Source organism: Fundulus heteroclitus, chromosome 3 (assembly GCF_011125445.2).
Source record: "Fundulus heteroclitus isolate FHET01 chromosome 3, MU-UCD_Fhet_4.1, whole genome shotgun sequence".
NCBI classification, from domain to species: domain Eukaryota; kingdom Metazoa; phylum Chordata; class Actinopteri; order Cyprinodontiformes; family Fundulidae; genus Fundulus; species Fundulus heteroclitus.
The window spans coordinates 28428941-28451122 of record NC_046363.1 but is presented as its reverse complement, the minus strand read 5'-3'; the positions used below and the strand labels follow the sequence as shown (position 1 = coordinate 28451122).

At 41.4% G+C, this 22182-nt stretch overlaps 1 protein-coding gene across 3 annotated transcripts in view; it reads left to right on the top strand.

The window, feature by feature from the left end:
- Window positions 1–602: 602 nt before the first annotated feature.
- fam131bb (family with sequence similarity 131 member Bb) overlaps window positions 603–22182 on the top strand; it is a 43183-nt gene continuing 21603 nt past the window's right edge. For all 3 annotated transcript variants that reach the window (XM_012875196.3, XM_036135121.1, XM_012875195.3), the window contains exons 1-3: window positions 603–870; window positions 1028–1324; window positions 21079–21116. In XM_012875196.3, the coding sequence (XP_012730650.2) occupies window positions 1297–1324; window positions 21079–21116 (66 nt within the window). In that variant the 5' untranslated portion in view covers window positions 603–870; window positions 1028–1296. The remainder of the gene's footprint in view (window positions 871–1027; window positions 1325–21078; window positions 21117–22182) is intronic.

Here is a 22182-nt window from a genome sequence, read left to right as displayed (position 1 = left end):
GATTGAAGATGGACAGGTGGGACAGTGGGTAAATACAGGAGAGGAGCGCTGAATCCTTTACACAATGCAGAAAATGAGCCGATTTGAAGCACTAAAGGTGGCATTTCACCAAGGGATGGATACTTTTTTGACAGCAGAGGTATCTGCTGCCCCTTTCTCACTGTCCAGACTGTGCCCACAGCATTCTGGCTGCAGAAGGCTTACAAACAAGCTCCAATCAATTTGTAATCACCGAGAGAGAAGAGGAATGACCAGAAAGAGGAGAGAGGAATTGATAAAAGGACTGATAATAGACAGTGTTAGGTGTGGTTTCCTTGAGATAGGTCAAATACAGAGGGGAAGGGAGGTGTAGATGAGGACGAGGCAGCAGAAAAGAGATGAAGAGATCCCACAAAGTGAGAGCTATAGGTGCAGAGATGACTCAGATGACAATAAAGGAGACTCTGCATCAGTCTGACTGAAAAGGAGAATCCTGGGCTTTTTTCTTGCTGGCTTCGGCGCTTGTGGGTATGCGTGCAGTTTTTTTGAGTGGGGATGTGGGAGGCAGGGAGGGTGATCTAGAAAGAGGGGTGGGGGGTGTGGAGTGGGTAGAGACAGCCGCTGCGGTGCATTGTCAGGCTGAGCGCACGCAGGAGAGGGAGACAGAGAGAGAATCCCCCATTTTAGCTCAACAATATTACAGCAGTGCAGCGATATCTACAACAATGGCAATCTGGCACTCGCAGCACTGTGCTATTGATCCAAGCAGTGGAGACCCGATGCATCTACATAATCTCTGATTATTTAGCTTTTTTTTTTTTAGCTTGTGGTTCTCAGATGAAATAAAAAAAAAACTGCAGAAATTCTCACTGAACATGCTCAGTGGTGCAGGTAAGAAATTGTTGGCGCTCGTGATGGGGATTAATTTTTCTTTTGTGAAAATAAAACAAAACAAACAAAAAAAAAAAATGTCACACGACATGTGTGCTGTAAACGATTCTGAAGATGTCTCGCATCCCTAATTTAGTCCTAATCTGATTCCCTTCAGGCACACTGATTTACTAACCGGATCTCTTCTAAGACGCCGCACTGGAGACGGAGAGCACGAGTGAGGGAGAGAGCGATCGAGCAAGCGCAAGAGGGGGTGAGAGGAGCAGAGAGAGCACAGCAGAGTAAAAAAAGAAGGTAAAAAAAACAGAGGAGGAGGAAGAAGAAGAAGCAGAGAGAAGGAGAGAGTCGCAGGAGGAAGGAGGAGGAGAATGCTTGGCGTCTGGGCAACACTTCCACGCTTGTGTCCAGGGCCTTTGTGAATACACCATGGGATGCATCGGCTCCAGGAGACTGAGTAAGCAGCACCGCTCTTCTTTCCTCCCGCTTACTGCGGGATAGAATAGAGGGGGTGGCCGCGGTGATGATGGGGGAGGAGGAGGAGTAGAGAGAAGATACAGAGGGGGGTCCTGCAGAAGCATGCAGGGGGTTACGCGTGCCTTTTTTTTTAAATCGCTGGTTTGTGTGGTGTGTGTGTGTGTGTGAGAGAGAGAGAGAGCAGCATGTTTTGGAAAGCTGTGCCCATGGAAGCAGTACACACAGTATACTGCCGTGATGTCAGTGATGATATTTATTGAAATCTGTGTATGTTGGAGTGAGTGTGTGTATGGGTGCATCCCCCCCCCCCCTCTTCCCTGCCTCCATCCTCACCCAACCCTTGATTTATGATGCTGTTTGGCAGTATGTATATGTGTGTGAGTATGAAGCAGAGGGACGGAAAGGCGAGGGGAAAGCTGCGATAGTGCTTATTTATAAATAGGCATGGCTTGGAGGGGGAAGCAAAAAAAAGAAAAAAAAAGAAGAGAGAAACGGGACAATGCAAACGGCACTGTCGTTATTTATGCAAATAATAGGGAAGGATGAGGAGGAGGTAAAGAAAGGAGAGGCAGGCATGTGGGGAGGAGAGGAGGGGAGAGGAGAAAGGCGGATGGCGATGGAGAAGAGGTGGAGGAGGGAGGGAGGGAGGGAGGGGCGAATGCATGCAGAGGAGTGCGTGTGGTGCTGATGGGAGTTTTCAAGTGAGGACAGTCCTGGACCAACCCACGTTAAGTACAGCAGGGCAACAACAAGGCTGCAGCTAAGAGAGGATGGAGTGTGATATTATCATTGCAGGTAAACAGTTATTTATTCACATGCAAACGGCTCCCATACGGTGCACTTCCAGGTCCCTCATAACTGTGAAACCTGAATCACAGTCAAATGGGAAAAAAACCCAAAAAAAAAAAAAACAGAAACCTCCTCTGGTGTTAAATATTAATGCCTCACTTAGCGGGGCAGGCTCTGAAATGGGCAGCTGGCTAACAAATTATTGAGGATGTCAATGCTTACCCCAATAAATACACTTACAATGAGCCAGTTGTGTGTGGGTGGCGCATATCTCTTTCTATATATATATCTATATATAGATATATAGATATACATATCTATATATCTATATATCTATATTGATAGATATACTAAAATATGTATATATACTCGTTTATCTACTCGTTTATCAGTGCAGGGACGCAGTGGGGCTGGTGCCTATCCCCAGCTGTCAGTGGGCGAGAGGCGGGGTATCCCTGGACAGATCGCCTGTTTATCACAGAGCAGCACGTAGACAAACAGTGATGCACACACCCACTCATACCTAAGGGCAATTTAAAGTAACCTACTAACCTGACAGCCATGTTTTTGGGCTGTAGGAGAAATGTAGACAACCTGGAGAGAATCCATGCATGCACAGAAATGTTTGAAGGGAAAACAGGCAAGTTTCATGAAAAGGACCCCCAGGGTCGAACCCTATACCATAATTACATATACATACAAACACTAATTGATAAATAAATAAACAAATAAACAATTGGAGAGAAAATATTAATAATAAAGAAAATAACAAAAAAGCATAGAGATATCTAAAATCTGCCATCACCAGTAAAATCTGTTGGTTTATTTCTAATTGACTGCCTAAAATAAGGTTTCTTATTCCCAGGGCATCAAACAAGAAGCAGATCAACATAGGTAAAAGCAAATAACTCTCTCATGACCTTCATTTTTGCCTAGCATACCGATGTTACAGACACCACTGAATGTTACTGTGAGCACCGGTGAGGCCATAATCCATACATGGAAAACATATTTTTCTACATAAACCGCTCAGAAGAACAAGGCACTCCTAGCAATATTGTTTTAGAGGTCAGGGGAGTTTCCCTATCCCTCAAGGACCAAATTACAGAAAGCGTTAGGAAGACCGGGTACCGTTTTCCTGGACAATAACAGCCACATGATGTTCAATGTACATTCACTGCTAATAGAAGAGCATGCTGGAGCTCATTTCAAGTTTGTTGCAGAGAATTTGGACAAGTCAGTGAAATCCTGCAGGAGTACAATCAGGTCAAACCACACATAATTTTATCTTTGGATGTCAAGCTAGACAAAATGTTTGGAGGAAAAATGGGACCAGAAGTTGCTCCACAGACTTCTCACGGATAGTGAAGTTTAAAGGTGGGAGCATCGTGGTGTGGAGATATTTATCAGCATATGGCACTGGCTGACTTAACTAAAGGAAGGACGAATAAAGAGATTTATCAGAGCATTTATGACAAGAATCTGCTACCAAAAGGTGCAGATGATCCCAAACATTCTCTCTATTGCTGTATTGTACACTATTAACTGAGAAAAAAACCTTAATGTGAACAATACCCACTTTGCCCTCTGTATTTCCAGCAATAAAACACGTCATTCAGCATTTTTTTTTTTTATTCAGGACTAGGTTATAGATGGTGTGGTTTATTTACTCATTTGTAACTAAATTGCATTTTTTGATGAAAAGGATCTTAAAAATAACCAGAATCTGCTAGTTCAGAAAACAGCGAGAGGACTACATGACACAGTTAAGAAACCAGGTGTGAACTGAATACAGCAAAAACAGCAAAAAGAAAGAAAAAAAAAAGGGGGTAGGGGAAAAAGCAACTGAAAAAAAAAAAAAAAAACACATCACAGCAGACCGGGCTGTCCAGAAAGCTTTATGTGGCTCCTTTCAAAGGAGAGAAGGAAACTGGGATCTTCTGTTAAAACACAGGTCAGAACAGAGGAGCCCACAGTGACTCCAGCTGCAGGAAATAATGAATGATGACTGAAAGCTACTCTTAAAAAGATACCGGTGTTTGTTCTTATAAGAGGGCAGAAGATGTTTACAAGTAATGGTGACTGTTTTATGGCTGATACATAAATGATACTTTGCAATTGCCGCATTGTTGTAGAACACCGTTCTGTCGTGGCCGTACAACGGCGTCGTTTGTATCCCCTCCGTTTTCAATAAATAATTCCAAGCACTGTAATGCACTACAGCGTAGCATGAATATGTAAACAAACAGCTCTTAAGAGAACAACGATTGGCCCTTATCAAGCCGCTCAGGTCCCTTATTCTCCTCTGAAGCAGGGGAATCAGCAGCAGTCCTGCCCGTCTACAGGCGTGGCTGTGTTTATCCTGAGTGAGAATGGCTTTAGTGTGCTCTATTGATCGGCCTTCTCAACTGCGGTCCACGCTGCCAAGCAGAGATCCACGGGAGGAAGCTGCAGGCAGCAGGACTGGCTCTGTCTCCGTGCCGGAGCATATAGCCCTGATGGATCTTGCCTGTCCAGCTCCATCATATCATGCCCTGTGTTTACCTGCCAGTGCTGGGCTCTGATTTTACAATTAAAAGTCATTCTGCCAGAATCCGTACCTATCTGGAGTAACAGGAACCCCCACAAAGGCATGAAAAGTTTCCCAACCAGTGGACGACAAATGGCGTGATTTGCATACGGTCAACAACATTTATCCGTCAGCTAGATCTTTTTGACCATCATCAGAGAAAGTGAGGAACAATGTTTTAACAATGATTTAACATTTTGTCACAACACATAGTTCTACTGTAAAGACCTCCATTTAAGCCTTCATGTGGTTATTAAACCTTTTATAATAAATACTACCTTACTAAGCTGGTGAAGATTCTTAGTTATCCAGGTCATGGTCATAGAGGAGGAGGACTTAGGTTCAACTCTGAAAAACTTATAATACACCTATAGGGTTAATTTCAGCCAATCATCACCTTGTTCCTGTAAGCCAGGCCAATAACAACCCTAACGACTCCCTGTTGCAGAGGAGCGCACCAGTTTTGGTTCAATCTGCAGGCATACAATGACTTTAACGACTCCCCATTACTAAGGGAGTGGACCTGTTTTGGTTCAATTTGCAAGTTATCTAAGCCATTACAAGGCCTTTGTTGGGCAGTAGTATAAAGCATTACTCCAGACCTTTTGAATTGAGAAATCTTCCGGGATAGGAAGCGAAACGTCTTCAAACTTCAGAAAAAAGTCCAGTTGTTTTGTTTTTTTTTACTTTTTTGGAACTACATTACTAAATACAAAATTGTTTATGTGGCACCATACTGACAGAGATTTTTTTTTAAATCAAGGTAAAACCCTGTTCAGCATTTACATGCGGGCCCCTTATGGTTGAATATGGGGTTTTCCAGCTATTATAAAATAGCTAAATGTTAATATCCCAGTCAAGGTTAACACAACTCTCCAAGACAGCTAAAATAAAAAGGTCAACGTGTTTGGTGATATGAGCTATATTTAGTCAACCCAAATGGGTCTTTTACGGAAACCCGTCATTAGCCCAAACCCACTAAGTATAAATCAAGACTGAGCAAAACCCATATGGGACCCACCAACGTTCGTTCAGCGGGACTTAACCCCAATTTTTTCAATTGGTTGTTATGTTACTAAAACAAACAAACAAACAAACAAAAAAACATCAGAAAATTAACAAAGAGGTCTGAAACCTGTAAAACCTTTTGAATGCTGTGGTAAAAAAGAGGTTAATTTACACTTTCGATATACATACGTCTCATACAGACAACCTCCACCAGGAAACATGTTGCTAGAACTAAATATAGAGATATATTTTGCTAGCTTGTGTTACTAATAGCAGTTAGCCTGGTTATGGAGTGCATCAATTAGCATCCCACTGGTTTTCCAATGTAGGAATTGGAATTGCGTATGACGTCGTTCGCAGAACCAAGTTCAAGTTCCTTCAGATGAAAATTAAATCAGCAACAGTTGTTTCAGGTTCTTGAAATTTTACCCACTCTTCTAGCTACTGATCTACTACCTACATCTACCCCTGACTAATTACTCCTCTTCAATAGCCGGATCACTGCCCCCTATCACAGTGGCACCATCAGAGTAGACCTCTCAAAAACAAAAACAAAAAAAACAAACAAAAACACTCCAGAAGGTCCACAAAAAGTCAAAACTTTTCCAACAGTGCTCCCAACTCCACATATACCAATCTAATGAGATTCGGTTTCATCTTCAGGATGTAGGACCCACCCAGATCACAGCAGATAAAGCCCATGGACTCTGTTGAAAGATTTAAATGTTGTCGGGCTCCAACACGCCTTGGGTAAATGACCGTGTTACCTCAACAACCTGTAGTCAAACCCTATAAATGACTGTCATTAAATCATCCAAACAAAGCTTATGGTCTGAAGAAGGTCAACATCTCAAACTTGCAGGATACTTTGTCCCAAGAACCAGGAATGAATAAATGTTCCTGGACACCCTGTGTGTTTTTTGTTTTGTTTTTTTTGGCCATGCCTTTTGTGCTGAGAGGTTTTAGAGACATTTTCAGATAAGGTTGTTAAATAAGACTTGGCAGGAGAATTGGGGTCAGATGTTTTATTTAGAGTTTAATACATCTTTAATGGATTCACACAACAAATAGCCTTCTATAAAGTTAACACCCCAGCTGTCCGCTAAATTGTACTAAACTTGGTGGAGAGCATAAAACACTGGGGTAACATCCTCCCTCCATCCATGTTGATAACTGTTTGCGGTGAAGTGATATGCTTCCTGCAGCTTTTTCATCCGGAGCATGAAGCAGTCCGCGTCAATCCATCATCCCTTCACAAGGGGAAGGCCTTGGGATGCGGCTAACTGGAGCGGCACATATTCCTCAATTTTGTCTATTAAATACAATAGTTGCCACCTTTTATTTATGAACCGGGGAAGAGTGCACAGCATTGATTAGGCTTGTATCTGTCAGATTACATTCCTGCAGGCGAACGCAGCGCTGGTTCAACACTGTCAGAGCGACGCAACAATGATTGCATTTCTGAGATCAGGAGCCGTTAATTCTATTAGCGATCGTTGCGCTAAAAAGCCGCACATCAGAAGCATTTCCTCCGTTCCGGCTTATCGGCGCTCCACCTGTGACTGCTGGAAACATTCATCGTTGTTTAATTTGGGGTACTTTGTGCAGCACGTCTGTAACGACGACGGCTGAGGCTGCAGGGTTGGCATCGTAAACGGGGACTGCAGGGAGATGTTTGTGGAGTCCTCTAAGTGGACGATTTCGTGTCCCCTGTTCGGAAATGCACTAGTTCTGTGTTAACAAATCCTGATTTGAGTACTTAGTTAATCACAGAGTAAAGACCCCTTTCCCCCCCGCAGTTATTTGTACAGCTGTTGATTTAAATGCGTCTGTGAAGACTCAGTGTAAATAAGTGAAAAACAAAGAGGTGCTCGAAACAGATTGAAGCATTGAAACAGTTTTTGATTAAATTCAAAAGATAGGGAGGTGCTGATTGGGTCTGTTGATACCAAAATCAGCTACAATATTGTAGAAATGCTGTGATCTAATTCGGTCAAAGTTCTTTACTACATTAAATATTTAAGAAAAATCCTGCTCTTTAAATCAGAGTTTTTATTCTAGTAGCCTATAATGGCTAACTACATTCATGATGAGTCTGTTTGCTTATGGGTATTCATGTGTTGATGCATGGACCGGCGAATGACCTCTACTTTACATCTCTCGTGGGACAGCCCACTTGCTGATATATTTATGCTGCATGTGGGTGTGAAGCTAGCAAACTGCTGCTTTAACAGCTCCTACCACCGCTCGGCCTTTTCTTTTTTTTTTTTTCTTCCTCTCTCTCTTTTCAGCTTTTAGCAGAGGGATTCCCTGCCATTAATCTAAGACGCAAACAAACAAGCCTTTACCACCTCGCACAGCCAACCTGTCGCGCAGCGTTTTTGCCGTTTCCGAGTCCGCTTGTAGACCGGCGAATCTGGCGTAGGCGTAGGCTAATTGACAGGCCTCCCTCCACGTCGTAAAAGTCTTGTGGAGAAGGAGCCCACCGAGGCTGAATGACTCAGGGACGTAGTATCCCAGGGGCAAGGCCGGACCCGACGACCCTCAGAGCGTGTCGGCATGTGCGTACGTGCGTTCGGACGGCGCTCAAGGACTCCAGGAGATGCATCTGCTGCCCTCTAGCCAGACACCACTGCATGTTGGGGGGGGGGGGGAGGATCAAGATGCATGTGGTTGTGAGGGGACTGTAAACACCCTTGCACGTATAATTTTGTGCTTCAGATCAGAAATGTGAGGCCTTTGTGTGGGCACACCGTGGCACGCGTTCCGTAAACACTGTGACTCAGCCTGTGAGTGAATTATGAAATTTGAAACATAATGCTGTCAAGTAGAAATTTTATCTCCACTATTTGATCTGAAAGCAGTGTGTGTGTGTGTGTGTGTGAAGTTCTACGCATTTTCTGCACGTCCGGTGTGTGACCAGCACTTATTGTCTCTGGAAAATCTGCTACCATGAACCACTTCACAACCGATCAGAGAAAGTGGTTTAGTTCTCAGTGATGGGAAATCTCCTTCTTCAAGGTTAAAGGTTGCTTTATTTGTAACCCTGGTAGTTTTGCTTTTTAGGGGTTCATAATATGCATATTTACACACCGGGGGAAAACAAAAAAAACTACAACAAAAAACCCAAAACGTCTCGACATAACCAGAACCAGAAAGCATAGCAGTGGTCAAAAATGTTCAAAACTCTACAAATCAAATCAAAGGACACAGAAGAGGTGAAATCTTCAAGATAAATATGCAGTCTGTATAACATATTTGTGTAATTTCAGCTTGTGGATTAAAATAACAGCTATAGGAACAAAGCTGTTAAAAACGTCTTGTCCTACAGGTTGGGACCAAGAATCTCCATTGAGAGGAAACTGTCTGTGAAGGGTATAGTAATGTGAAGAGATGTTGTTTAGAACAATATCAAAGAGCAGGAAGACCAAAATGGTTAGCATCAAATCCCCATCCTATGCGTTCATCTCGATTGCCAATTGTTTCCTACCACATATAAAGTTTTCCTTATAAAGTCGCGTGCAAAGGTATAATAAACCTTTTCACACCTCGTCAGTCACAAACCCCCGACAGACATTTTAATGCATTTTGTTGGAAATATAACATGTTCCAAAAGTAACATGGAGGTAAAGAGGAAGCAAAAGGTTGGTTTTAAACTGTTTTCACAAATGAAAATCTATAAAATATGAAGTGAATACTTTGTAAACTTACCTTCTTCAGCATTTAGAGAGGAAAGACTTTCAGAATGTGTCTATTCCAGCTTTGCACCTCTACACACAGAGGCTTTTGGTTTTTCTTTGTTGAACGAAATCTCAGTCAGATTTATAAATAGCAGGGTGAACTTGACATTTCAAACCCCTGGTTTTGTTCTGGACTTTAACTAGGCCATTATCAACACATGAATATAATTAGATCTAAAGCATTTTATTTAAGCTATGTGTGTATTTTTAGGGTCATTGTCTTGCTGGAAACTTGTTTGTATCTAGCTACATCGATGCTGTGCAGTTAATTGGCCTCAGGGGGCAACATAAGCAATTGTGACTGGTGTCAAGGCGACTAGCTTAAAAAAAAGTATATACTTTAATAAAATGCAAAATAAAATGAAAAAAATTAAATAAAATCTTCTTTGGTATGCACATGCTACTGAACAAATATGCTCTACCTTTCTGATTACTTAAAGTATAATTTTAGTCAAACTGAAATTTAGTTATTTTACAAAAATAATCTTTAAATGAGCAAGGTCACATTTGGACTGATCATGTAAATTCAGTTGCTATGAATCCCGAAAACACAGGAAAACCTTTTTGCTGTTGTTGTCGTTGTTGTGTTTTTCACAATCTTAGCACAATAGTTTAGATTTGGCTTCTGTTAGTAAATACATAAAATTTGCTAGAGCACTTTGCATCTCACTCTGTGTGCTGGTGCAGAGCCTTATAGTTACTGTTGGCACAGCTCCTTACAGGAGAAATGAAAGAAGTCAAAAATAAAAGTAGCTTATTGGTTTTCTGGTTTATTGTGAGTCAGCTGAGGACATCTTAAAGGTGTGGATGTGACCCACATTTTCCCAGGTCTGAGCTATATCTACATCCCATCAACTCTAGGAAGCATCCCCCTCCCTGCTGAAGAAAAGCATGACACTGCCACCACCATGTTGCATAGTGTTAATACATGTTCAAGAATCTATTATTGTCACCACATGGTGAAATCTTTTGAGACAGACACAGTGTTAGGATGCACATAAGTAATATATACAGGAGGACACAAGAGACATAGTATTTTCACCCCCACTCCTTTTTATTAATATAGGTATCAAGGTTCAAGGTCACTTTATTTATACCTGTAGGTAATATATATATATATATATATATATATATATATATATATATATATATATATATATATATATAGAGAGAGAGAGAGAGAGAGAGAGAGAGAGAGAGAGAGAGATGAAGTCAGTCAGTTGGCTGCTTGTGTTTTCCAAATTCTAAAATGTTGGTGTTCCTTCTTTCACATATTAGATATATCCACTAAATGATGCCTGGAAAACTAAAAATGGGGCTGCTTATGTTATTTTTTTCCAACAATGGCTATCTTCTCGGTACTCTTCCATAAAGACAAGATTTGTTGATTGCACAACTACGGTGATAGTTGCCAACGGAGTCTCCACCCTCTGCAGCTCCTTCACAGTTACCATGGGCCCCTTGGCTTCCTTTCTAATTAATGCTCTCCTTACCTGGCTTATCAGTTTTTGTGAATGTCAAACGTTTTGTGAACTCGCAGACATAATCCACTCATGATCATGATAAGAACTGCAATTCATCACAACAATGTTAAACTTTGACGATGATTGAAAACCCCAGCGATCGACAATGCAGTTTAGTTTGATGCTTTGGCTGCTTGAGCTTTTTCTTTTCACCGTTTTATGCATGAGAGCATCAGTTATCAATATATATATATAAAAAAGGATTGAATGCAATTATTGTGCGCTATAAAGTTGTGCAATCTCTCTCATAGCCCATTAGATGATGGCTGAGTTTTATTTTTAGAGTGATATTAGTATCTGTGGATTCTCTGACTGTATGAAGCGGCAGATAAATGGCTGAAAAGACTGTGATGCATACTTGAATACTTTTTATTGTCACTTTAATCGTTACTGTAAAATATGGTTACAAATTTTAAAGTCCATCTTGCCTCTGCTACTTTGTAAGTCTTTGTATATTTCTCAGTCTCCACTTGGCTTCGCTGTAAGCCACGCTGTATGTTTTCCACAACCACACTGCTGAGCCGAACACCTGAATCAGGATTGCTGCCCGTTGAACGTACGGGTCTTGCGTCATTAATGGTGGCCTCACGTCGTGTTTGAGTGGCTCGGTAAACGCGTGGAGGTTTGTCTGAGTGGACTGTGTCCTGGGGCCCTTTCAGCTCAGTTTCGTCCACCAAACCCTGCCAACCATCTGGGCTCTGGACCTCAGCTGTGTTTTCGCTGAACTCTGAGCCACACTAAGTCAGCATCTGCACACGGCGCTGCAAGAGGGCTGCCATCCAAAGCCGGTGCTCCACCGTGGCAACCAGCCTCACTGCAGCTGTCACGGTAAACAAGCACCAAGCCCCCCCCCCCCCCCCCACACCCCCCTGGTTTCTCGCTGTTGTTGCTGCAGGGCACTTGGAGTAGAAATGACTGATGAAGCTCGAATGTTTCTCACTTCAGCAGGAGCCATCACAACACTACAGCTGGAGCTGGAGTTGACAGCGCAGATGCCGAGCATCCCTTTGTTCAGTTATGGACCGTCACATTTCTTTTCCTCTCCCTTGCTCCTTCTCTCCGCCTGAGCTCTGCCCGGCTCCCCCATGACCGCAGGGGAGAGGGTATCCAGCTCTGCTGCGCTGCTGTGTGTGCGGGATGGGAAGGAGCACGCACCAGGGGGAAGCAAAGCTGGCTTAGACCTGCGGTCATGTGCTCTCTTGTTGTTTCCTCAAGCAGGGATCCTGCCCGACTCCTCTGGAGCAGAACGACACTCACCGCGCTGCTGAGAGCATCACCTGTTCACAGGCACAAACACGGAGGGGGCTTCAAAAAGCCTCTGAGATGATGAGTAATATCTACTCACCAGATGTAGTGCACTGAAAAAAGGGTTCGTAACCTTGAACTTTTCACATTTTGTCGCTTTACAACATCGGAGTTCAGTCTATCAAACAGGAATGTGCTGTGACAGAACAACACAAAGTAGCCTGATGCGTATTCTGTGAAGAGGAGGAAGATTCATGGGTTTCGATTATTTTTAATTAAACAGTGCAAATTATGGTGCGCAATTGTATTCAGTGCTTTGCAGAGTCATCATTTGCTGCAGTATTTGTTCTTCAAGTCTTTTGGGGGTTTGTTCATTGTTCATCGGTCAGATCGGATGGAAAGCATGTCCAAGGCTTACCACCGTTTCTCTGTGGGAAACAGGCCTGCTTTGGTCCATACCGTTCCACTGTAGCTTTGAGTGCATGTTAAGGGTTGCTGCCCTGCTGGAAGGTGAACCTCCACCCTACTCTCATGTCTCTACCAGATGTTCTCCCAGGATCGCCATTCTCCCTTCATTTCAGATCAGCTTCCCTGTCATAGAACAGCTTCCCTACAACATAACCCCATGGTTCACTGTCAGAAAGATGAGGTCATGGTGATGTGTGTCAAACATTGCGTTTGTTATCCAGGCAAACAGTCCAGTTTTGGTCTCATCTAACCAGAGCAACTTCTTCCATGTTTTTCTTGTGGTTCCTACAGTGTTATAGTACTCAAGTCCGAGACTCAAACTCAAGTCCGAGTCATTAGCTAAATTTAGAGACTCGTGACTTGACTTGGACTTGAGCACTGATGACTCGAACTTGGACTCGGACTCCTACATTCAGATCATTCTGACTCGTAAATTGAGAAAAAGACTCAACTTTTTTTTATATCATTAGGCTATAATTTTAATATGTCATTAGAATATTATTTGGTGTATGATTTTAATATCTAAATTATTAGTGCAATGTGATGGAGTGGGGATTTTTTTTTTTAGTTTAAAAACATGTAGGCTATGCTTACTTGGACTCGACTTGATCAATAGTGACTCGACTCGTACTTGACTCGGATGAGTAGTGGACTTGACTCGGACTCGACTCGGATTTTTTTTAATGACTTGGACTTGACTCAGACTTGAACACTGGAGACTCGAACCTGGACTCGGACTCGAGGCATGGTGACTTGACTACAACACTGGTTCCCTACATGACTTGTAGCAAATTGCTAATGCAGCCAACCATGGATTTCTTTCAAATGCAACTTTCCTCTTGCTACTCTTTTATTCCTGCGGCCAGATTTTTGAAATGCACAATTAGTAGTTACTCCACCAGAGTTACCATTGTCCTATTTGGCTGCTTCACTGATTAACACTCTCATTGGCTGGCCTAATTTAGGCGGATGCATATATGTTTTGGTTGATTTGCAGTTGTCCCATCCTCCTTTTATTTTCAGATGATGCATGGAACAGGGCTCTGTGAGATGTTCAAAGCTTGAGATTTTGTTTTATAACTTCACTCTGCTTTAAACCTCTCCACAACCTTATCTGTGTCCCATGGTCCAGCCAGATTTTAATCAGTTTTTTTTTTTTGGATTAAAGCGGGGTGAATAGCCAATGGACGTCGCACATTTTCTGATTTTATTAGTAAATAGTTTTGAAAATTACGTAAATGCCATGTTGTTGTTAGTTTGTTATCCAATAAAACCCCCATAACATACATTGAGGTCTGTGGTTTTAACGTTAAAAAGTGGGCAAAAGTTAAATGACGCATGAATACTTTTGCAACCCTTGTGGCGGGTTTCACACAAAAAAAGATATCGTCTATAAGGCTGAAGAAAAAAAAAAGGGTGTTTGTTAATACGACTCACTGTGAAGATTCAGTATCACGGCTGAACGGCTTCTCAGTAGCTCTGTGCTCTGCTGCAGTTCAGAGAACTCTTGGGCCATGTTGTGATTTATGTGCAGAGAGAGTGATTGCTAATTTGCTAATTGGCTGAATGAGGCTGATGGATGGAGGGATGAGAGAGGCTGTGAAAACTCGAGAAGAGGACAGAAACTGGGGAAGGGAGGGAGCGGTGTGAGTGCATAATTAGACTATATGTTGCTGGCAGCTACATGCGTGTGGTTGTGTATGTTGATGTGTGGTTTGTGTTTGCAGGGCAGAATTGTAACCCAGATGGGTATAAATGTAGGACACTCTCCGTCTACCTCAGCTTTAAATAACGTACATGCTATACAGAGGTGGTCAGAAGTTTACATACACTTATCGTAAGGTATGGAATTTAAAGTTAGTCTTTGAATAATGCATCTGAATTGTTCTTTTTCCATAATGGCCAGAAGATTATGGAACAAAAAAAGTTTAATTATTAAAAAAGAAAATCAGGAACTGTGATCATGTGTTTGAATTAATTGTCCTTTTCTCCAAACAACAAAGATCCAAATTTCTACCTATAGGTCTAAATTCACACATACGCTCCTACTAGTATTTTGTTAAAGGTCCATCAGCAAGTTGCAAGTGCACTGCACACTTTTTTTTTTTTTTTTTTTTACCATTCTGGCAGAGCGTTATGTGGCAGATTTACAAGACTTAATTTTAATTGGTTGGGGTTCTGGCATGAGCCTGGATTTCAGTCATAGGCCACAACGTTTTTTTTTTAACAGGGCTGAAGACAGGAAGGACATTTAAGAAACTGAAATTTTGCCTGCTTTATCTTTCAAAACTAGTTTGGATCCGTGTTTGGGACCATTTTCCTGTAGGACCATCCCCCTCTGCTGCAGCTAGGCTCCTGACAAGAACTTTAAGATGTATTCATCTGACTCCAACTTCTTGTGCAACCTGAAAGTGCATTTCAAGAACTTAGTTTTGACTTGGATAGCTCGGCATGGACAGACACCGGCGTACATGGCTGAACTATTACATCTCCATACCCCCATTAGGGCTCTGAGGTCCAGTGATCTTGTGTGTTTTTAATCTTCTGTTGTAAAACACTTGGTGATTTTTTTTTTAATCTTGAGAGGTGCTATATAAATAAAGTTTTACTTAATTAATTACTTACTCACAAGTTTAGTACAGTGACTGTCCACAGTGAGGAAAGCTTTGCAGCACCATGAGCTGCAAGGGTGCTGATAAAGAGAGAAGCTCCTGCTCAAAAGAGGACAAGCCAAACACAATCTGGAGAAAGGGTTAATGTCCAATCAAGACAAAGACTGAGCTATTTGCCTTTTCTGGCAAGAAGAATGTTTAGAGGACTAAAGCCAAAAAAAATAAAAAAAATAACCAACCAACCGTAGAGCATGGAGGTACCAGCATGATGTGGGACTGCTTTTGCCGCCAATGGTGCTGGATGCATCTCTCGAAAGATGGAATGATAAAAACTGAAGATTTCTTATCATAAACTCACATCCCAACCTGCACTGGAATGGATTAATCTTCTGGAATGGCCCGATTTGTGGACTATGTTTAAAACCTGGATCTGTGCATTGAAAGCAACCAGTTTCGATTAAGTCTACTAACTCTGCCATGGAGAGCGATCAAATATCCAACCAGAATCAAGCTAGAAGCTCACTGATGATGGCTACTAAAAGAAAAAATGTATCCTCATATAAAATGTTGGTGTGTGTATGTGTTTGAGCCTGAAGGCATAATCTTAATGTGAATCAGAGAAAATTTACAGTTCAAACTTGTGTACTGTTGTTTTAAACCCCCCATTAATGCTGTATGTTTTATTTCCATCAACCAAATGAAAGAGAAGAGACTACTACTAAAAAAAGGTCCTGAATTAACACAAGAGTGTTTCCCCTGGTGTGAATATTTAAACCTTTCCGTTTTCTTTGCACTGTGCTTCTAAGTCACAGCAGCCAATAAATAACCAGCTCATATTACAAATCCCAGAGCCAAGAGTCAAACATGTTTCTAATTCTTCTGAGGGCACTCAAAGTTCATGTCTATTTGTGGCGCTTATATATAAATGTGTTTACTAAAGCGGTGATGGAAAGGCATTTAAGAATGTTGTTTAGTTTGTTAAATTATGCATTTTCTGCACTAAGACTATAATCATTGAGTGATACTTGTAAGTAATATCCAGAAAAGCAAAAACATTCATTTTAGAGCAAGGAATATTGTAGATCTAATAATTAATGGGGCATATTTTGAAACAAAATCAATACCAATACTGCTGGGAATAAAAAAAACTGATGTCATTTCAAATAATTTAATCACTAATAAATTTGTAATGAACCACAGTTTTCCCCAATTAGGCTGACTTAGACGTTGGAAATAACAGGAACATTTGCAAAGTGTCTTTAATGATTAGGTTAAATTGAATTTCATGAAGTGTTTTGATTGCTGTGGGATTATTTGAAATGATCTGTTGTGAAGCACTGCCAGCGAGTAGACTGAAAATATCCTATTTAGAAAAGCGCAGCAGATATATTCACAGATACAAGATGTTGGTGCAGCTCCTGTAAAGGTACCCTGAGGTTAAATTCAGGAAACAAAGGCAGAAATGGGTCGGGGGAAAACCGGGTTGAACAAGACAGTAAAATAAAACACTGTCTTTCTGGATCCAACCGGGGAAAAAAAATAAAAAAAAATCTAAATTCAGTGCTATTTATCACTCTTTTAAACTGATTTATTCACAAACGTGTTGAAAGGAGAAACTTCCATCTCTGCGTCCCTGCGAATGTGACAAAGTGGTCACGTTTGTAGCTTGACAGCCCTTTTCTGGAATGAAAACCTGTCCCTCGTCACTTGCCCTCGGAGTGATCTGATGTGACTGAGTGGAGTTCAGGGGAAGGCTAATATCCGAGAGCCCAACAGAGACGGCGCGTAGCCGCTGTTTCCGAATCACTGGGTCACTGGGTCACAGACATCACTGGACATCCACAGAATCGACTACTCGGAAGACGCCGAGGATTTGCTCGACCATTGCCAATTGCAGCTGTGTGAAAGGCGACTGGCTTGGCGGCACAGGCGCAAACAGGGAGACCCGCGGATAGCGCCCCTCTGAGAGTTGCACGCACACGGAGAACAGACCCTCTGATACTGAAGAGCACCTAGAGACCGTGGCTGTGTTTAAACTCCATCAGGAGCACAGACTCTCTAATTAAACCAATGTTTTAATTAGGATTTGGACAGCCGAATGAGGAGGGATAATAACGTTCATTTATCCAGCAGAGAGCGTGGATTTCAAATGAGTCTCGTGTACGACGAAGGGCTTAATTTGAGAATAATCTGCCATTAAATTCTATGGTTGGTTGTTAAGCAAAACACATCGGCGTACAAGAATGTAAACAACATTTGTAAAAAGGTTGCTACCAAAAATCTATTTTGTTGTTTTGCTCATGTTTACATTAAATCATAATTTCATAAAAAAATTAAGCTGAGGAAGTTGGAACATCTGCTCCGAAGTGCAGCAGATTGATGTGCTACATCAGAATATCATAATATAGACAAATAGTTGGTTTCAGTCGGTGCATTTATCTATCAAAAACGGTCTAAAGGAGTGATTGATTGTTTATCTTATCCCCATTAAATTATTATCATCATGGATTTAATGGAGCAAGGAGATGCTATGTATCAGGATGCTATGCAGAAGTGCTGGTGAATGTTACGGCGACGAAATGCAGCGTTCCAATGCAGTCTTGAAAAATTCATTATAGTAAGCAGTTTTTTTTCAACCATTTTTTAGATATGACAATTGTTTGATTTTCTAGACTTTTTTTTTTTGTTGTTTTCAAATTTCTAAGCGACAACAATCTAATTTTCCTTAACAAATGTAATGAATACAGCACTTTTCTTTAACAAGGTTTGATCAAAATGCCAAACATTGCAATAGTTTTATATTTATTTTTCCAAACTGAAGAAGATCCCAGCATTCACAAACTGTGTTTTAAATAGTCTGAATATATTGCAGAGGACTGGTCCAGGGTGTACCTTCCCTCTCACCCGAACTCTACAATAGATCTAAATGCCAAAAAGCAGTGAAAAGGCCCCTCACAACTCTCCGAAAATCAGAAGTCTCATGCATGAATCTAGAAATACTTACTTAAATAGTGTTAATCTCTTTCTGCTTTAGGATAACTGCAAAGATATGTCTCAGATAGTGTGGTTCATCCAGATGTCACAAAAAACAATGATTTTTTTCCGTCTCAACAACTTTAAAAAAAAAAAAAATCTGTATGTGGCTACTGTTACAGAGTCATTCATAGCAGATTTGTAGTTAGAATTTATCACACAGAGTCATATTACTTTAGCTAAAATAGAAATAAACTAATTAAATTAAAAAACTATGATTAATTTTACACTGCTGCTGCAAGGGAAAAGTAGAGATTTTCCTAAATGAGCAATAGCTGATGAGAAGTTCAGGTTTAATCTTCATCAAAACACACTGAGTTCAAAGAAAAAGGTTTAAGAGCCTTATTGTGAGTTATATCTAATATTAATTTCAGATTGGAGAGTTTGGAAAAGGATAAAAAGAAAAAACTCAAAGTTTTACAACCGCCTGGACATCCAAAGAACTTAACCGAGAATCAGATATAGGACAGGAAAAAATAGTTCCTGCTGTGTGCCAGACGAGGTTGCTCACTTTTTCACACCCACCTGCGTTTCTGCTCTGGTTTTCCCCCTTCAGTCCGTCCTTTGGCTGGAGGGATATTCGCTTTGGCTCCAACACTGGTTCCGTTTGCCTAAAAAAGGCAGGAGGTGCCGACCTGTCTGACAGCTGGATTTTGGGGTGTCTGGAGGTTCTCCAGTTTACATTCGTAAATAAATTTGCCAACTTGATAAGGGTTGGTTCTGACTCTGCCAGGAAAAAGCTCCTGACTCGGTCTGTTTTTCTTCAAGTCCTGCCACTAACCTGCTCACTGGGAACTGGCAGCTTTCAGAGGAAGGAGTCGTCAAGAGGGCCTGACCAGCCAATCAGAACTCATTTATCCTCCTGTCGAGTTAACTAGTCGTGAAATTAATTCAGAACTCTTTTTTTTCCCCAATTTGGAAATCTGCAAAATAGGTTTAAATCAAATAGGACATATTTTGACGTAAAGTCAGTGGCATTCTGATGAGACTTCTTTTGAACATAACATCATTCGTTTGCTGATCACTCTGAACACCCTCAACATGGGATAAAAGGTTGTTCTGGCTAACTGTGTAACGATGGAGCGGGCAGAGAAGCCTATATTTGACTCAGACATGGTGTTGAGTTTGAAAATATTTATTCATAATGAAACCTGGCAGAGGCAGGAGAACTCTGATGGAGTAAGCTCAGGCAGATGTTCGACAAGGGAAATCCATGGAGACTTGGTAATGCTGGGCATCTACTCGCTACGCTTTCAATAATCTGGCTGTCTTGCCGTTTGAGGCGAGCTAAAGAGCTTGGAACAGGTGAGTGAGATGAGCTTGCTTGGTGTGGACATTCATGCGGAATAATAATGCACTGAATAATCCTTAATAACTGCATGGAGAAGATGAGAGAGATGCAGAGAGCAGACAAGCCAGCTCCTGACAAACTGTAAGATTCCAGCGAGGACATTTTGAAGGGCTTAGATAAAAGCAGTTCTTGCGGGAGAAAGGTCAGATCTGGTGAATTTGTGTATCTACATGAACATCAGGGACTACTTAAGCCAGTGTTTTCAGACACTTATTCTGATTGATACCTGCAGCTAAATCTACTTCAAAGTCTTTAGAGAATGGTGACAATGGAGGGGAAGGCTGGAGCAGCACAGCGGTTTTAAGATAACAGAACAGTATGATTTAAACAATTGAAAAGAACTGATGGGAATCCTGGCAAAAAAAACAAACTGATTTGTGGTAACTGATTTCTCTTATTCATGCCAGTCTGATTTATTTATGACTCACTTATTACCAACAGTGTTAGAAAACAAAGTTAAAGGGCGCAGGGAGGGAGCCCCTCATTTATAAATTGGTGACTGTGGGGAAGGAGCCTGTATTACCAGTCAGATTTAAATATGAGCAATTATTATTTAGTTTGATACTCTGGACACATTTTTATTTGCTTTCTTCGAGCAAAAATGGTGCAGAAATTGTGATGTCATAGAATTTATTTCTGGGGATTTTCTACTTTTCGGTGAATAAAGGAAAAATGCCTTTTGCAAATTTGTCTATAAATCAAATAAATTTAAAATCAAGTGGTAGACACTACATAAACCATGTGCTGTTATATTTAATGAATGACAGTGGAGTTAAAAGTCACCAGTAATAGCACGGGTGTATAAAAAGGCCCTCATAGCTGCGTTATAACTGCCTTTTAAAGATTAAAGTGTTAACAACTCAATTAAATAAGATTTTTGATTATTTTAGGTCCCTTAAAGGTGACCTTAACTTGAACAACTTTTTTTCCCACACAGTATGCAGTATACAGATTCTTTATCAGACACTCAGGCTGGGCCACTCCAAAATTTCTGAAACTGTTTGTTTCATCTAATCAGTAGTTTTAACGTCCACTCAAAAAAAAAAAAAAAGAATCAGATTTCAGCATAAAACTGGTACTGAGCACCAAGACCTGCAGTGTGAACGTAGCCTATTATTCAAGCAATGCGAACAATTTCCTCCAAAAAAACAGTGTCTTCATTGTTGCTATGATATTATGGGAACTTTGTGCACCGTTTCTTTCTTTTGCAAAATTACTTTTAATTCTAAATTAGCATAAGCAAAAGAGTGTTTATGAAACAAAGAATGTCAGGCCACGCTTTATAAAATAACGATTTGTTTAAACATGTTGTCTGAGCTGTTCCAGAACATAAAAACTAATAAATACCATTTTCTTCCTTTTTTTTGTCTCTCTCTTCCCGTAATGCGAATCACAGCGGCGGATGGCGTGCCAGTCCAAAAGGATGGGGAGCAGGTAAGTCTTCAGCTGTCCATCTCACGCAGTCGCCTTGTTGACTCCTTTGACTGTGGATTGCTGCTCCTCCACCTGAGGAACCAACATGGCTACAGACGGCTTTAATAGCTTCAGCGGGAACGACGACTCCACCGGCTGCCTGTAGCTCACTGTGCTCATACTGTTAGTTTAGAAATAGTATTCCCTCAACTTCCATTACTCTATCCAAGATGGGGCATTGTATGTTTAAAAAACCCGCATGTCAAGGAGTCGGATGCTTGTCCCCCATCTGACTCCGCAAAAGACAAAAGCTGTTACATATAAGAACAGCCGAGACATCACCCTCCATCTTTCTCCAACTTTCACACATCACTATTGCTTTGTATCCTTTTCTCTCCTTCTCTCTTCCAACACTGATCCCGTGAGACAGGACACCGGAGAGGAAACCATTTTGGGCTAAAGCGTAGAGACCTCTACTTTTCCGCCAAATGCACCGTGGACTTATTGCATCATTTATTTATGTGTTGTGTCCCAGAACGCCCTTCGGAAAGATAAAGCAGCTGCACGCACGCAAGCATTCGCGCGCACGTTGACAGAATATTCAGCTTTTGGGAAAGAACATTGGTAAAGCTGCTTCGAGGGGCTCAGCTCTACCACTCGAGTGTGTTAAATCTCTCATCACTCCCACTCTTGCGAACGGGAGGGAGGAAGGAGAGAAAGCAAGGGAGCAAGAGAGGAAGGGAGAGTGGGAGCAAAGAATAGAATTAGAAGAAAAGCACGGCTTAGACAGGAAGGGACTAATATCGAATGATGATAACTGTCAGGTTACTCGCTGTATCCAGATGATGGACCTGATTCTCGTGGAGCTCAACCAGGCCTGACTGACAAAAGAATCGATCAAGTTTCGTCTCTAAAATTTCATTTACTTCAAGTTTTATGCTTTGAACTCAGCTGCAGTGGCTTGCACACATATTCACGCACCAACATTTTCACATTTTGTCATGTTGCAATCACAAACCGCACTGTCCCTATTGGGATGTTGTGCGACCGACCAAAACAAAGTAGCTGCAAAGTGGGAGAAAAATGA